At 43.1% G+C, this 13,974-nt stretch overlaps 1 protein-coding gene across 6 annotated transcripts in view; it reads right to left on the bottom strand.

The window, feature by feature from the left end:
- The window catches only part of LOC148331465 (lysine-specific demethylase 2A-like), a 224,002-nt gene that overhangs the window by 57,092 nt on the left and 152,936 nt on the right, over positions 1 to 13,974 (bottom strand). For all 6 annotated transcript variants that reach the window (XM_088301663.1, XM_088301664.1, XM_088301662.1 and 3 more), the window contains 3 exons: positions 11,488 to 11,611; positions 9,594 to 9,722; positions 9,117 to 9,200 (listed from right to left, as the gene is read on the bottom strand). In XM_088301663.1, coding sequence (XP_088157789.1) covers positions 9,117 to 9,200; positions 9,594 to 9,722; positions 11,488 to 11,611 — 337 coding nt within the window. The remainder of the gene's footprint in view (positions 1 to 9,116; positions 9,201 to 9,593; positions 9,723 to 11,487; positions 11,612 to 13,974) is intronic.

Consider the following 13,974-nt stretch of genomic DNA (forward strand, 5'->3'; position numbering starts at 1 on the left):
AGAGCGAACCCTGCTGGACATCCAGGGCTTCGCATTTGGGAAGGTCCGTATAGTCCTGTGTAGGGACACAGTTTCCATGCAGAACTTGATGTAGTCCAGTACACAATGTGTGTAGACATCAAGGTCCTGATGATCAAAGAGGTCCCAGTTTGTGTCTTGAAAGCAGTCCTGTAATTCACTCATGGCGTCGTCACGCCAGGTTTTCACAGTCTTTGTGGTGGGCCTGAATCTGCGTCTGAGAGGGGTGTACGCAGGTGCGAGCTGCAAGGACAGGTGGTCTGACTGGCCGAGAGGGGCGAGTGGGACGGCCCTGTATGCGTGCTTGATGTTCGAGTACACATGGTCGAGAGTGTTGTCTCCCCTCGTTGGGCACTTGACATGCTGGTGAAACTCTGGGAGTACAGTCTTTAAATTGGCCTTATTAAAGTCTCCCACTACTACGTGAAAGCCATCAGGGTGGGCCCGCTGATGTTTATTGATGACGCACGCGAGTAGCGAGAGCGCCCTGCTAGTGCTAGCGTCGGGAGGGATGTAAACAGCTGTGACAATCACGACCGTTAGCTCCCTCGGGAGAAAATAAGGCCGGCATTTAACGGACATGAACTCGATGTCGGGGGAAGAGTGCTTCTCGACGATCGTGCTATCGCCGCACCAGTTCTCATGCACGTAAACACAGAGCCCCCCGCCTCTTCTCTTACCGGTGTCCCTCGTCCGTTCCGCGCGATGTAGCGAGCGCCCGGCCAGCTGGATGATAGCGTCGGGGACGTCTGCGTGTAGCCAGGATTCCGTGACGACGATCACACTGCTATCTCGCACATAGCGGTTTCCCAGGATTTGTAATCCCAGATCGTCGATTTTGTGGACCACGGATCTGGCGTTGGTGAGGTACAGACTCGGCAGTGGTTGCCTGTGGGGCTGCCGCCGCAGCCGTTGCAAGACACCGGACCTGCAGCCCCGCTTCTGCTTCCTCTCTCTGCCCTCTACACCTACGACTGCAGCCCGGCCCACGGCAACAACACCATCGTAAAGTTTGCTGACGACACGACAGTGGTCGGTCTGATCTCGGAAGGTGACGAGACAGCCTACAGAGAGGAGGTAAAGAGACTGACAACTTGGTGCAAGGACAACAGACTGCACCTTAACTCTGATAAAACAAAGGAGATTGTCGTCGACTTCAGGAGGAACAAGACGCTGCCGCCCCCCCTCTGCATCGAAGGCGTGTGTGTGGAGAGGGTCCACACGTTCAAGTTCCTGGGAGTACAGATCTCCGATGACCTTTCTTGGAGTCACAACACCACAGCAGTGGTAAAGAAGGTCCGCCAACGTCTGCACTTCCTGAGAGTCCTCAGGAAATTCAACCTGGACAGGAAGCTGCTGCTGGCCTTCTACCACTCGTCCATCGAGAGCCTGTTGACGTACTGTGTCTCCACCTGGTACAGCGGCTGCACTGAGGCGGACAGAGTGAGGCTCCAGAGGACAGTCAAAACAGCGCAAAGGATTATTGGCTGCCCTCTCCCCTCGCTGTCGGACATCTACACCGCCCGGTGCCTCAGAAGGGCTCTCAACATCGTCAAAGACAATACCCACCCAAACTCACACCTGTTCGACCTGTTGCCCCCTGGCAGGCGCTACAGATGCATCAAATCAAGGACCAATAGACTGAGAAACAGTTTCTTTCCGAGAGCCATCTCCATACTGAACTCTCACACACACACGAGACCACCCTAACCTTGCAAAACAGCATTGTGATGTCTTATTTATTTATCTAATTTATATATTTGTCTGTATTATTGTTGTATTGCACTGGAGAGGGGAGCCCTCTAATCTCGTTGCACACTTGAGTACAATGACAATAAAGGGATTTCTATTCTATTCTATTCTATTCCGCATCATATCCAATGTCCACGATGTCCTGGCGGGTATATCGATGTTGTGCCTCAGTTGGTGCCAATAAGAGCAAGCAAACACTAATAAAAAGTAATAAGGAGCACTGGGAGGGAGAGCTGTTAGCCGCTGCGTCTATGCGCGCCGCCATCTTGGGGAAAAAAAAAAAAAAAAAAAAAAATATAATAATAATATATATATATATACATATATATATATATATATATATATACACACATATATATATATACATATATATATATATATATGTGTGTGTGTGTAAATAGGTCGCTGTTCTGCAAGGTAAGGGTGGTTGTGTGTGCGTGTGAGAGAGTTCAGCATGGAGACGGCTCGCGGAAAGCAACTGTTTTTCAGTCCATTAGTCTTTCATTTGATGCACCTGTAGCACCTGCCAGAGGGGGAGGGCAGCCAATATATATATATTTCCAGTTCGCATACCAGCCTGGCATCAGTGTGGATGATGCCATCATCTACCTGCTCCACACTTCACTCTCCCTCCTGTAGAAGGCGGGTAGCATTGTGAGGATCATGGTCTTTGATTTCTCCAGTGCTTCCAACACCATCCAACCGACCCTATTGAGAGACAAGCTGGAGCAGGCGGGAGTGGCCCACCACCTCGTCACATGGATCCACGACTACCTCACAAACCGGCCACAGTACTAGAGAACACAGGACTGTGTGTCTGACGTGCTCCTCTGCAGCACGGGAGCGTCGCAGGGAACTATTCTGGCTCCCTTCTTGTTCACCCTCTACACCTCGGACTACAAAAACAATTCCTCTACCTGTCACCTGCAGAAGTTCTCTGATGACTCCTCGATTGTCGGCCGCATCACTGACGGAGACTATCAGTACAGAGGGGTTACTGAGGGGTTTGTGGACTGGTGTCAGCAGAACCGCCTCCAAATCAACGCTGGGAAATCCAAAGAGCTAGTGGTGGATTTCTGTAAGCGTCGGCACTCTCCACCTGCGCCAGTAAATATCCAGGGAACAGACGTTGAGAGGGTCTCAATTTACAAGTACCAGGGTGTTGATCTGAACATTAAACTAGACTGGAGCGACAACACAGATGCTCTCTATAGGAAGGGTCAAAGCAGACTCTTCCTACTCAGGAGGCTGAGGTCCTGTGGTGTTCAGAGGACACTCCTCAAGAACTTCGATGACTCTGTGATTTCATGGGTCATTTTCATGGAGTGGTCTCCTGGGCAGGAGGCATCTCGTGCCGGGACAAAAACAGACTGGACAAACTAGTGAGGAGGGCCAGCTCTGTCCTAGGCTGCTCCCTGGACTCTGTGGACTCAGCAGGGGGCAGGAGGTTGACGGCGGAACTGTCATCAATGCTGGACAACCCAGCCCACCCACTCAATGACACTCTGAGAACACTCCACAGCTCCTTCAGTGATAGACTGTTACACCCTTGCTGTACAAAAGAGAGATTTCGCCACTCCTTCCTGCTGTCAGACTTCTTAACAAGAACATTAGGTCAGGCCTACAAACAGGCGGGTATTAGTGCAATTGTGCAGTCCTAGGATGCAATACACACTACTACTGTACTTTAGCCAATGCTGTACTTAAATAGTGATCAATGCTGTATTTTGATTACCATTATAGTATTCTTATCATTACAGTACTTTTATCATTGCAGTATTTTCTATCTGTTCTTTCTGTCATGCAGTACTTTTACCATTTCAGTATTTTTACCATTGCAGTATTTTCTATCATTGCAGTACTTCTACTATTACAGTACTTTTATCATTGCAGTATTTTCTATCATTTCAGTCCTCTTACCATCACAGTACTTTTATCATTGCAGTATTTTTATCATTACAGTATTTTCTATCATTCAGTATTTTTTATCATTGAAGCGTTTTTATGTATTTCCCCTCTGTACTATTGACAGACTTTAGGAGTGTTTCCTTACACTTGTATATGTTGTGGGATGTAAGTGTGTATGTACATGGGGCTTTGTGTATATACGTATATACTGTGTATATTTGCATGCTTTTTATGAATGTCTGCTGCTAATGTTATACATTAACGGCTACATTATGCCGCCGCCTCTGTGTGATCTTTATCTTTGCTGCTGTAACACTGCAAATTTCCCCATCTTTATCTTTACTCTGCTCCCTGCTTGCCAGCCCTGTATCCTTCAACCCATTGGATTCCTTTCTTTTGAACTGGGACTGCACTCATTGGACAGCCAACACCTGCTGCAGCCTTTATTAAATAAAACCATCACCTTTTTCTTCTATTCCACGTGCCTCTTTGCTCTTGGGTCCTCCACATACCCAGTAACCTAACAGCTTGATCTGGCCACCATGGATCCAGCAGAGACTGACCCTGTCCGCCAGACTCTTGCTGGACAAAGTGCACTTTTTGACTACGACTATAACATGACTAAGGACTCAACATGATGATGGCTAAGGTCCGTGAGTTTGCACATGTCTTTACTACGCTCCAGAAAAGACCTTTCCGTGTTAAAGCTCCGTGGAAACTCAGAGCCCGCAGCTGCACCCGCCCCCATGCACCCAAGAAACCATTTGTGCCAACACCGGTCACCCACGATGGCAATTTGGGCGCCTGTCGTTCCTATTTGTTTCAGTGATCGCTAGTCTTTGGTCAGCAGTCATTTTCCTACCCCACTAAGCAGGCTAAAATATCTTATATCATTGGCTGTCTGCGGGGTTCCGCCTTGTCATGGACCACAGCTGAGTGGGAGAGACAGTCTCCCGTTTGTGCGTCTTATTCTGTATTAAGGGAGGATTTGAATTTTTTTTATCACCCTGTCCGTGGCAGTGAGGCTGCCAAGCGGCTCATGTCATCACGGCAAAAATCTCGCAGTGCGGCTGAGTTTTCTATTGCCATCAGAATGCTCGCAGCTGAGAGTAATTTTAACGAAGAGGCAAGTCAGGAAATCTTTCAGGTCGCGTTCACCGATACACTTCAGGATAAACTAACCTACCAGCCTAGACTAACTCTTTAGTTTTGCAATCAAGCTTGATTGTTGTTTCTGTGAGCGCCAGAGGGAATGTTCCAGCTCCGGACTCAGGCCAGTACTTCTCCACAACAGTTTACTGCCCTCTCCCCTTATGAGGCACAGGTATCAACACCCACTCCACCCCCTGGCGGTAACTGTGAGCCCATGCAGCTGGGGCGTGCCTGGCTCACAGAAGAGGAGAGAGTGCGCCGATGCAGTGCCCATTTGTGACTTTACTGTGGGCACTTTATTGCCTATTGCCCTTTGCGATCTTGAGGAGGAAGGGTGGGTTCTCATCCCGCTAAGGACACATTGATGAATCTTACCTCTAATACCTCCACCTGTGTACATTTCACTGCTCACTGCTCACACTCTGTTGGAGGAATGTTTCAATGCCTCTCGCCGTTCTTGTTGATTCTGGCGCAGATGACAACCTGATAGATCGCAGTCTGGTGCAACAGATGGGCATTGACCTTCTGTTACTGTCAACCCCCATTATGGCCCGAGCTCTCAATGGACAGCTACTCTACAAGATATATTAGGAGACTGCACCAATTTCCCTCACAATGTCAGTGTACCATCAGGAGGTAATCAGTTTTGATGTGTTTGACAGGCTACAAGTACCATTAGTACTTGGATTACCTTAGCTGAAAGCTCACAACCCTGACATAAACTGGACCGGGGATAAGCTCACTTCTTGGAGTAACTTCTGTCATAAGGACTGTTTGCGGTCAGCTGTCGGAACCACTAGTATTCCTCAACTGCCTGAACAATTGGATCTTTCTCTCATTCCTGTCTGTTATCATGACCGTGCTCCAGTTTTTAGCAAACACCGTGCCACATCCTTACTGCCGCTCAGACCGCATGATTGCACAATCGACCTTAAGCCACGTCTGTCCCATCCCAGTGGTCGGCTGTTCAACATATCACTACGGGAACGGAAGCAATGGAAGAATACATCTCTGAGTCATTGGCTGCTGGAATCATCCGATCCTCCTCTTCACCTGTGGGTGTGGGCTTCTTTTTTGTGGGCATGAAAGACATGTTTGTGCTGCCCTCTGTCTGTTCCCAGGAGCTTGAATGGGGACACTCCAAACCGCTGACATGCCACGCCAGAATCCACCGTACATTGGTATTTCTCTGTCAACGCTTCTGGTGGCCCTCCATGGAGGAGGACACGAGAGCATTTGTTTCTGCTTGTACTGCATGCGCACGTTGTAAGACGTCCAACCGGCCCAGTTCTAGCCTACTGCGTCTGCTCCCCATACCTGGACATCCCTGGTCGCACATAGCGGTGGATTTTATCACTGGCCTTCCTCCATCAGGAGTCAGCACTATCATCCTGACCATTGTCGACAGATTTTTTAAGGCTGTTCACTTCCTTGCACTCCCAAAACTTCCGCCAGTTAAAGAGACGGCTGATTTTTGAATTAATGTTTTCTGTCTGCATGGAATTCCCTCGGACATTGTGTCTGATAGAGGCCCCCAGTTCACTTCATAAGTCTGGAGATCCTTTTGTGCTGGACTGGGCATTGGAGTTAGCCTGTCCTCTTGTTTCCAACCACGGACAAATGGATATGCAGAGCGTGCCAATCAGCAGATGGAGTCCGCCTTACGCTTTATGAACCATGCAAACCCCGCCAACTGGAATTCCCACCGTGCTTGGGTTGAATATGCGCACAATAGTACCTCCTTGGATATGTCTCCGTTTCAATGCCCCTTACGCTATCAACCCCCATTGCTTCTGACGCAGGAGGGGAGCTGTGCTGTCCCTTCTGTCAAGAGCCACCTACACAAGTGTGCTAGGGTTTGGAGATAGGCCCGTACTGCCCTGCCCCGTGCATTGTCAAAATTTTAGGTACAAGCCAATCACCGTCGCACCACTGCCCCTCACTATGAAGTCGTATTTTAGTATCTGACGTTGCCTTGTTCCCTGATCGTCTGTCCTTTGCTCCCTGCTTGCCTGCCCTGTATCCTCAACCCCTTGGATTCCTTTCTTTTGAACGAGGACTGCACTCACTAGCCGGCCAACACCTGCTGCAGCCTTTATTAAATAAAACCATCACCTTTTTCGTCTAATCAACCTGCCTCTTTGCTCTTGGGTCGTCCACACAACCAGCAACCTAAAACGTGTTTATTAGGGTTGGGTGATGTAGCTGTATTTAATTTCAATTGATAGTGATTTTCTTAACCTATCTAAATAAAAAAGTCAATTTATTAAATATAACTTTAGAAACAGTTTCATTGATTAAAGATCAAAATAAATGAAGCACAACTATCAAGAGATAAAAGACAACTGAAAATATCTGGTAGTAAAACACATTTTCAAGGAATGTACACTGTATTTATGAACATTGTAATGTAGTGTAGTGTGCAATGTTGTTTACATCCATGGTCCTCCAGCAATGCACGGGAAATACTAATTTGTGGAAGATGACACTCAGTCAATGTTCATAAAATGTACCCGTAAGTGTAGCAAAGGGGTATGCAAAACCAGTCCTCGAGAATCACTATCGTGTGTGCCTTAGATGTTTCTGTCTTTCAACACACCAAATGACCAGGATCATGATATTTCTGCAGAGAGTGCTCATAAGCTGATCATTTCAATCAGGTACGTTGGAGGAGGCAAACTCACACCTGTTTGACCTGATGCCCTCTGGCAGGCGCTACAGATGCATCAAATCGAGGACCAATAGACTGAGAAACAGTTTCTTTCCGAGAGCCATCTCCATTCTGAACTCTCACACACACACGAGAACACCCTTACCTTGCAGAACAGCATTGTGATGTGTTTTTATATACCCTATTCAGTACTGAATTCCTTTGCACTCTCTTATTTATTTATCTAATTTATATATTTGTCTGTATTATTGTTGTATTGCACTGGAGAGGGGAACCCTCTAATCTCGTTGCACACTTGAGTACAATGACAATAAAGGGATTTCTAATTCTAATTCTAATTCTAAAACATCCAGGACATCGGTCCTCGAGGATGCGACTGGTCATTTATTTGAATGAAGTTAAGTCACACTTTTGTTTGGAATGCGTGCACGCACTATCCCTTTGTTGGTTTAGCTGCTGTTTCATGTCTGCAACAGGTAAACAAACACTCCGTTTTTTTGGCTCAAAACAAGGTTGTATGCTCAATACCTCCTACGTGGTTGTAATTGTGGCGCAAGTCTAACGCCACACTGTAGCCTTTGCCCATGAGTGTCATGTATCATCCACACCACTTATCCCGCGTAGAGGGTTGCAGGGTGGTGCTGGAGCCATCTCAGCTGATTATATGCAAAAGGCGCACGGCACCCTGAACTGGTTGCCAGCCAGTCGCATGATCAGGATTGTTATCTTGCGTCTGAAGACCTTGCTGATAATCTGATCATTTGAATCAGGTGTCTTGCAGCAGGGAGATATGGGAAAACAGGCAGGACACTGGCCCTCAAGGAACAGGGTTGAGGATCCCTGATTCAGACTATTTATCAGTACACACATGTGGGTATTTATTTTACAAATTATTGATAATTCTATAGAGGAAATGGCTTGCTCTCTTTGACATTACCATGTTAATGGTTGAAGCAACGTTGTTTATCCAACCAACATACAAATTGATAAGCAATTATTCCCTGGGACACTTTGTTGTTTTCGCCTTATTTGTCTCTATCTTTAAGGGACCATATTTTGCATTTTATTTACAATTCAAAACATTTGCCAGGTGTTTTTTTAACATGGGTCTAAAACACAAATAACCATGGCTGAACGATTATAGAAAGCTAAGGAAAGCCTTCAATAACTTTACAAAATTAGCCCATTTTGCGTGGGTGGTCTTGTTTTAGTAATCGGGGAACTCAGAAGAGCTCAACCATCTCTTGCAAGGTTTTCAAACGAGAACGGCCATGACAACATTGGAGGGAGCTATTGAGTGGCTGAGATGAGCCCAGAGACTCAAAAATAAAGTGCAGACAAGCCCTCATAAATATAATAAAACAATCAATTGTAATTTTAAACATGGATGTAACACTTGTCATCAACCCATCTAATTACATTTGTTATTTAGTGTGTTGATTTTTGTGGAGCATGCAGAGGACACATTGCAAAATTGTGCTGAGCAAGTTAACAATTAAAATTCATTTAATTAAAATAATAATGGAATGTACATGCAAAGTGAGCTTTATGTGATTAATACAATAACACTTCTCTTCACATTGCACATTCATCTTAGTGTTTGTCAGTTGTGTACCTCTGAGTCAGTGAAACCTTCAACACATTTTGGACATTCCCAACAGCTTGGAAGATCTTTGTTGATAATTCCTTCACCCCGAATCTGAAGTGAAAGATGGAAAGTTGTTATAATTGATGAGGCAGTGAAACTGAATTTGCTTAATTTTCCTGAGTATTTCAACCAAATTAATATTTACATGTTTGGCAAAAAGATTTTGTTTCTCTCCAAGATACCTGGTCTTAATATGGAAGATAGCCAATAATTCGTATATGAAAAGGAGTATATGTGCATTCCTCCTAATCACGCCCTTCCAGGTCTCACTGTCATTGTGTGCAGGGCACACAAAGAGATAGCCATTCTCGCAAATGACATTCATCCTGCGGTGCTTTAAAGTCAGCCGTTTGAATCAGTAAAATGTCAGTCACACTTAAATAACATTTGACATGAAAAATAATTAAAAACAAGAAAAAAAGAAAAAAAAAAACACTTCTGTACCGTGAGGCAAGCAGGATGGACTATCTGTGCACAATTTGAACATTCCATCAGAGTAGAGAAGTGATCTCCAGTTTCATCTTGGTTAGGTTCCTTGCATAGTTCACAAACAGCGGACAGTGGAAGTCCTGGCTGGAAAGGAGGAAAAAACGGTTCGCTAAATGACACACATGTTCTATTTTTCAAAAATGGGTTTGTTGTTTTTTTGGTCTAATCCTGATTTTAATCATTAGTAGTGAAGGAGGCAGACAGGTATTTGGAGCAAATTTCTGCAAAAGAAGGGTAAGGAGAAATTAATGGTGTATTTTTTATTTTTTTTTAATACAAACTCCAACGCTTTAAGTGATTCAAGAATGTTTATTAAGCAAATATTTGGATTTGCAAAAAGATTTTTTTTTTTCTTCCAATATATGTTAATTTAAAAAAATGAAGAAAAAGTACAGGGAGCTTCGATAGTTATCAGCATGTCTTGGAAAATTATTTGAAAACTTGAAGAAATAAATGGTTTTCCACAGTAAATAAATGAGTTTTCCAAAATTTCATTAAAACTGAGAATGTTAAACTGCTCCTTATCTTTGTTTAATTAGAATAAAAAGTTGTCAGGCTTAGCAGCACCTAACAAACCTTACTAAAAATTTAAATAAATAGTTCCCTTTAGTTAACACAGGTTGAATCTTATAGGTCATCAGATTAAAAAAAAGATGATATCTGTCAAAATGCTGAATATAGGCGATGATAATCATTTTTACTGATAATCTGTCTGTCCTTAGATTTGAATGCAGCAACAACATTGTTTAGCATTTGCAAGAGAGTGTGCTCTGAGCATTTCTTTTTTAAAAAAACACGGACGAAATGACTTCTTGTTCAAATGTAAGAGGTCAGAGGATTTCATCATATCATCATATCAAGAAGGACCTAAACTCCTGAAGTGTCATTTTGTAATGTGAGTCATGCAAAATGTAATAGATAAACTTTTAAGGCTATTTTTTTATAGTAGCAATTGGGACTGGGCAATTTGTCTTTGAAATAGAAGAAAAATCCCCCCAAATTTGATTTTTCGTTTAAAGGTAATCCTACTTGGAGACGCCAAATATGGGTCAAGCGTGTACATCCGTTACTTTTGTTAAGCACTGTGTGGCGCTGTGATTGAGCGTATAAAAGGGAAGAGGAAGAAGGAGCAAACAGACATTGATAAAAAGGGCATACAGGTCTTGAACGCTTCGGCGGCAATTGCACGACCCCATGTAACCACAATGCTTGTTTTACATCATGGACAAAACGCATTGCCACTAATGGGCATGTGAGTTGCAGTCACACAAACGCAACGCCAAACAATAAAATATAGAAATAAATTTAAATTGAATGGCGACGATTTTGATTGAACGCAATGGTGCGTATGCAGTTTGTTTACAGCAGGGACACAAAAGAGTAGATATGGTCATGGCGTTGCAAATGGATTATTTCATTTTTTACATTGATGCATATTTTAAACAATTTAAATCGATATATCGATTTTCGATTATTCTTTATATCCCTAGTACAGAGCTTCGACTATAATTTCTGTCTTTTTGTTGACCTTATGACTACAAATTTCTAAGTTAAGTTTCAGTCAAGATAACATTGTTTCCAGACTTCTTGAATTAAATGCATAATCACATTTTGTAGATAAAGAAAAAGATAAAGATGTATTTTATTAGTCCCACAATGGGGAAATTTGAGGTGTTACAGCAGCAAAGATATAGATCACACAGAGTCGGATGCGTAATGTAGCCGTTAATGTATAACATCAGCAGCAGACATTCATAAAAAGCATGCAAATAGAAATACAGTATATATATTTATATTTTTTCCCATAAATCACGGTTATGGGCCCCCTAAAAAAACAAAGGTGACTTACTGAGAGACACTGCCGCAACACACAGGTTTGCTTGAGCTTTCCAGGTCCCCCAAACTTCTTCATGTCTCGGCAGAAATTACAATCTCCACATTCAGTTCTCATACATGCCTCACAGCGCTTACACCTGCACAAAGGCAGAATAACATTAAACACAGAAACAAACTCAATCACTGACTGTTTTTGGAAAAATGTGTTTTTATATGCCAATGAGAATCTTAAGATTGTGGAACAGGGAAACAAAGCTTGTGAAATTTGAAGTTGATTCTTTTCTCACTGACTATTAAATTGTCATTTACCTGACATGTTTTAGCGACAGTCTTTCACCTTTGTCAGAGTGTCACACGATGGTGTTTTGTGACTCACATGTCAATTCTGACAAGTAGGTAACACCCGCCATTGTCCGTTCGCCCCCTCCAGGATGCTACTCCAGGTGGTAGAGAGCATGTATGCTTCTTCGTCTCTGCTGATGGTCCTGGGGCCCCGCTTCCTAATCTCATTTTACTCCCTGATCCAGTGTTAGTTGTCTTTGGTGCGGACTTTAACAGTGATCGGTGATGGCTGACTTGTGGTGCTCCTGGTGTGCTTTTTGTTTTATTGCTCTTGTTTATCTGATTGCTGTCTCCTTCTCGCATTATTTTTTATGTTCTTTCGTTCTTGAAATGAAACTCCTGTCTACCCAATGTACGTTTTATTGCATGATCGGCATGGTATCTCGTATATTGTATTGCATTTGTTTTCTGGCCATATCTTGTCCTGGGGATGAAACAGTATTTGACAGAGTGATGTGTGTGATCTGACGATTGTGTATTTTTTATTTTTTCATTGCTCTTTGTATGCGTTCCGTGACCCCTCTTATGTAAGGTGGGGTTACGATGCCTGGGTGTTCCTGTTTGTTTTTTTTGTTTTTTTTCAGGTACCAACTCACACAAACCGAACATAGCATATTAACAAAAGGACTCAATTACACCATCACACCAATAAACATAACATGATTTGATTTTGGCAACAGATTTAGTATGTGAAAAAAATAGAAAACCAAGGACAAGCAGCACTACAAAACTTGACAGCAGATATTTTGGAAACGGCCAAATCACCACTCAGCAATATTACAAAGCAGGAAGCAAATGTCATTAAAACATTAGCAAATAAAGACATCACAATCCTCTCAGCAGACAAATGCAGAACTACAGGTATAATGGACACAGAACAATATGACCAAGAAAATGTTAGTTACTACAGGATGACGTTTGTGAGGTACTGAAGAAAGACCTAACTGAAGACAAAAAAACTACACTAAAGCCATTACATAAAACATTTCTCAATGACAGTAAAACGGTCATATTAACCATCTGGTACCCACAGCCAACATAATTCATAATTTACGGCACACCAAAAATACATAAACCTGGTACACCCCTCCGCCCCAGAGTAGACTGATCAATGACATATAACCTATCCGAGGCACTCACAGAAAGAATTAAACCACTACTAGCATGCACAGATCAACACTGCAAAAATTCCAAGCAACTGGCTACAGAACAACAATATCTAAGTAAAACAGGATGAAATGTCCATATCACATGTCATATCTCTTTTCACAAAAACACCAACACAGGCTACCATACAAATTATGTGATATTTCAGCTCCAGACATTTTTTCAATGTTTTCTCGTTGATGTAAAAAAAAGGCTAAAAAAATGGACAAACATGCACAAGGGTTAAATATTGACCAATGCTGTATTTTGTTTACCATTGCAGTATTCTCATCATTGCAGTATTTTTTTTTATTATTGCAGTATTTTTCATCATTGCAGAATTTTTATTTCCCTTCTGTACCATGGACAGACATGTATATGTTGTGGGATTTAAGTGTGTCTATACATGGGAATTTGTGTATATACGTATATATTCACATGCTTTTTATGAATTTCAGCTGCTAATGTTATACATTAACGGCTACATTACGCCGCAGCCTCTGTGTGATCTATATCTTTGCTGCTGTAACACTGCAAACTTCCCCATTGTGTGACTATTAAAGAACATCTTGAATGAGTTTTCCCTGCCGTCCGGCAAAGCGATCCATGCGCCGTGTGAGGCAAGCGGAGCTTCTTTTGATGGCTGCTTGCTTTTACGAGGAAGAAAGGGTCATCCACTCATCAAAAGCAACTCCACCCTTTTTCTCATGCTTAATTGAAGTTTTTTCTTTTTTTCTTTTTTTTTTAACCCAAAAGCATTCCTCAAGTGTAAATTATTTATATTTTCCATCACTACTGCGATGTCTAAAACTCTCCAGTTTGCACACTCTTCCATAACTTTTCTCCAATACTCCTCCCCCACTACAATCTTCTTCTGCAGGGTGATCCTGGTGGATCTCTTACACCACTGCCACCTTCTGGTTGCAACACAGACAAGGCTGATTCTAAGTCATAGGCTGCATCAGACCCTTTTGCACACTATGATGTACAAAAACAAAGACGTACATTGTGG

This window comes from Idiotropiscis lumnitzeri, chromosome 8 (assembly GCF_059441095.1).
Source record: "Idiotropiscis lumnitzeri isolate Australia: NSW breed Sydney's pygmy pipehorse chromosome 8, RoL_Ilum_1.0, whole genome shotgun sequence".
Lineage (NCBI taxonomy): Eukaryota > Metazoa > Chordata > Actinopteri > Syngnathiformes > Syngnathidae > Idiotropiscis > Idiotropiscis lumnitzeri.